The 3,248-nt window shown below is 41.0% G+C and overlaps 1 protein-coding gene across 3 annotated transcripts in view; it reads right to left on the reverse strand.

Moving 5' to 3' along the window:
• Positions 1–3,248, reverse strand: part of Usp54 (ubiquitin specific peptidase 54) — a 69,306-nt gene that overhangs the window by 19,150 nt on the left and 46,908 nt on the right. For all 3 annotated transcript variants that reach the window (XM_029469079.1, XM_021182487.2, XM_029469080.1), the window contains one exon: positions 2,080–2,247. In XM_029469079.1, the coding sequence (XP_029324939.1) occupies positions 2,080–2,247 (168 nt within the window). The remainder of the gene's footprint in view (positions 1–2,079; positions 2,248–3,248) is intronic.

Raw genomic sequence — 3,248 nt, forward strand, 5'->3', positions numbered from 1 at the left:
GTGGCACATGCCTGTCATCTCACCATACATGTGAGGACAACCTGATCTACAAAGCGAGCTCCGGGTCAGCCAAGGCTCAAGAGTGATGAAACCCAAAAAAAAAAAAAAAAAAAAAAAAAAAGGGGGGGGGGAGGTAAAACGGATGAGGAGGAAGCTGAAGTGATAAAGCATTTGTCTTGCAAGCATGAGGGCCTGAGTTTCATTCCCAAAACACACTGAATAAAGCCAGGTAGGAGGAGTGTCCATTTATAATCCCAGCACTGGTGTGGCAGAGATAGATGTGCCCTTGAGGTTCACTAGCCAACCAGACTGGCTACTCAGTTAGGTTCCAGAATAAAGAACATATCCCAGGAAATGAAGAAAAAAAGGTAGACAACATCTAAGGATGTCCTCTGGTTTCCACATGCACTCAAACATACATGTGCACCTGTACACATACGAACATACAAACACAGAACAATATAAAACTGGAACAAACTATTAAGACTTGAGTTCAAAATGAAAAATCGATTACTGAGTATAGAAACAGCTAAGAGGAATTGAAATTTTAAAGCCCTTTTCTTTTTGGTTTTGTCTGTTTGCTTGGTTGATTGGTTTGGTTTTGAGACAGGGTTTCTCTTCGCTGGCTCTCCTGGAACTAGTTCTGTAAACCAGACTAGCCTTGAACTCAAGAGATCTTGCCCTGCTTTACCTTCTACGTGCTGGAACTAAAGGTCTGTGCCACCACACCAAGCTTTAAAATCCATTTTGAAACAAGTGCAACAAATAACGTGAGAAATAGAAGACAAAAATTGTCCTGAATCAAAAGAAAGTAGGGGGCAGGTGACTGGCTCAGCTATAGAGACCCTGGCAAGTGGGAGGCCCTGAGTTCAATCTCCAATATCACAAAAAGAAAAAAAAAGAACAGAAAAGACCACAGTAAGGTTAGAAGAAAAGCTCTCCTTAACTGAGACTACTTAGCCCAAAAAAGTTGCTTTAAATATGGAAGGAGCTCAGAAAAAGCAGCCAGTCCAGGGCACTCGATCCTAGACTTCATGCTGTTTCATCAGCAGCTTCTGAGTAATAAGAGCAACGCATTCACTTTAGAGAAAGTAAAACTTAAGTAAATCTTTCAAAGCCTATAGAAAGAAGATTACCTCAAGCTGTTAAACTCCAAGACTAGTCTCTTGGCAGTAGTGGCAATCTAAAACTAATTTGTTTTTTGGTTGGGGTAAGTAACCAATATGAGGGAGTTGGGGAAGTTTAAGTCTATGTATATTATCTAAGATTTATTTAGGAATGAGCTGTTATAGGATCAAAAAGTTATTTATGGATGGGTGTGGTGGTAGAAAGCTGCCATCCCAGTCACTTGGGAGGCTAAGGCAGGAGGATAGGAGTACAAGGCCTGCCTGGGCAACAAATGGAGAACCCCAGCTGGAGAACAACCTCAACCCTAAGACCAAAAATGAAAACAAAACTAGCATATTACGACTGGGAATCCAGCTCAGACAGAGCCTTCCGGGCATACGCATTCACTGCCCCACGCTCAGGCTGCAACACTATGTTAAGAGATGACCATGCTTTTGTGCTTCCGCAATTAAGACTTGTTTTACTTACATATTTTCTAGATGTTATGGAAACATTTTCCCTGAATAATGCAATAATGTACTGTCTCTAACCTTCAGGCTTAAAACTTTTAAAAAATATTTTATGTGTATTACAGGTATTTTGCAACATATATGTCTGTGTACCTCGTGTGTTTTTGGTGCCCGTGGAGGCCAGAAGAGGGCACTGGATGCTCTGGGACTGGAAAAGCAGACGGTTGTGAGCCACCACATGGGTGCTGGGAATCAAACCCAGGTCCTCTAGAAGACCAGTGAGTGCTCTTAACCACTAAGACGTCTCTCTAGCCACTGACCTCCAGGCTTTAGTGGCTGTTCATAGAAGTAGCGCTCTCTCTAATCAATAAGCTTCTCAATTCAAAGCTTAGCTCTCATTACAGCTGTTGAACTGAGATAAAATCAAATATTGCAGGTGTGGATCCTATGTTTTGCCTTTTGTCTCTGTCCCCATTACCTACAGCCTAATTCTCACAATTACCCTGATTCTGCAGTTCATCCAAATCCATGTAGCGGCTGGGATGAGGGTTAAAGCCTTTAGCAGCCTCTAATTCCTTCTCCCGTTTCTTCCGCAGCTCCTGTTCTTGGGCCCGCCTGACCACTTCTTCCTGTAGTTCATCCAATTCACTTCTAGAGGTGACCTCCCCATCTGAGATAGAAGCAAAGAAGATCAATTACCACCCCTCCAGAGTCAAGGAGAATTGTCTGTTAACCTGATGGTCACTATGCCATTTTCCCTTTGGAGCTCGTGCTTTCCGGTTTAGTTTCAGATCCCTTTTCTTTATTATTTATTAGACTCAGAGAGAGAGCAACACAGCCCACGAATAATGATGATGTTTACAACATGTATATTTTCAATACTTCATGAATGGTAACAGTATAACTCCTAATATGTTTTAAGCATTTTCAATATACTAAGAACAATTTTAAAAACATTTTTACATATATTACTTCATTTATTTCTCTCAAGTGATAAGGTAAAAGGGACATGGGTTATCCTTTTTAGAAGAAAAGAAAACTGAGACACAGAACGGAAACATAAATGGCAAATGGTAGAGCTGACTTCAAGTCAAGTAGGTTAAATTCAGCTGGGACTGTTGCCACAGGCCCATGACCCCAGCTACTTCAGATGGTGGTGGAAGAGGATAAAAAGCCCAAGACCCACATGGTTTATAGAATAAATTCAAAGCCAGCCTAGACCACTTTGGGAGACCTAGGCTCAGAAAGCACTAGATGTGGTACTAATCTGTGATGTGATGTGAGGCTAAAACAAAGGATGCCATCAGTTCAAGGCCTGACTGAGCTATAATATTCAGTTTCAGGCCAGTACAAAGAGAGAACCTGTCTCAAAAACCAAAACAACAGCAAAAAAGGAGGCTAGGATATAGCTCAGTGACAGAGCACTTGCCTAACATATATGACCCCTAAACTCCTGGGTTCAATTCCTGGTACTAAAAAAAAAAAAAAAATTAGTCACTTTTCTCTCTCTTTCAATTTCCACTTCCTCACATGTGAATATGTGACTAAAAAAGTGTTGTCATCATTTTGCTAAATTATCTTTTGACTGCTGAAAATCCTATTAGAAGATTCTATTCTGTCCAGCTGATCCAGAACTGAGGACTAACAGGGCAAACAATGAGACTTAATTTT

The sequence above is a fragment of the Mus caroli genome, chromosome 14, assembly GCF_900094665.2.
Source record: "Mus caroli chromosome 14, CAROLI_EIJ_v1.1, whole genome shotgun sequence".
Classification (NCBI taxonomy): domain Eukaryota; kingdom Metazoa; phylum Chordata; class Mammalia; order Rodentia; family Muridae; genus Mus; species Mus caroli.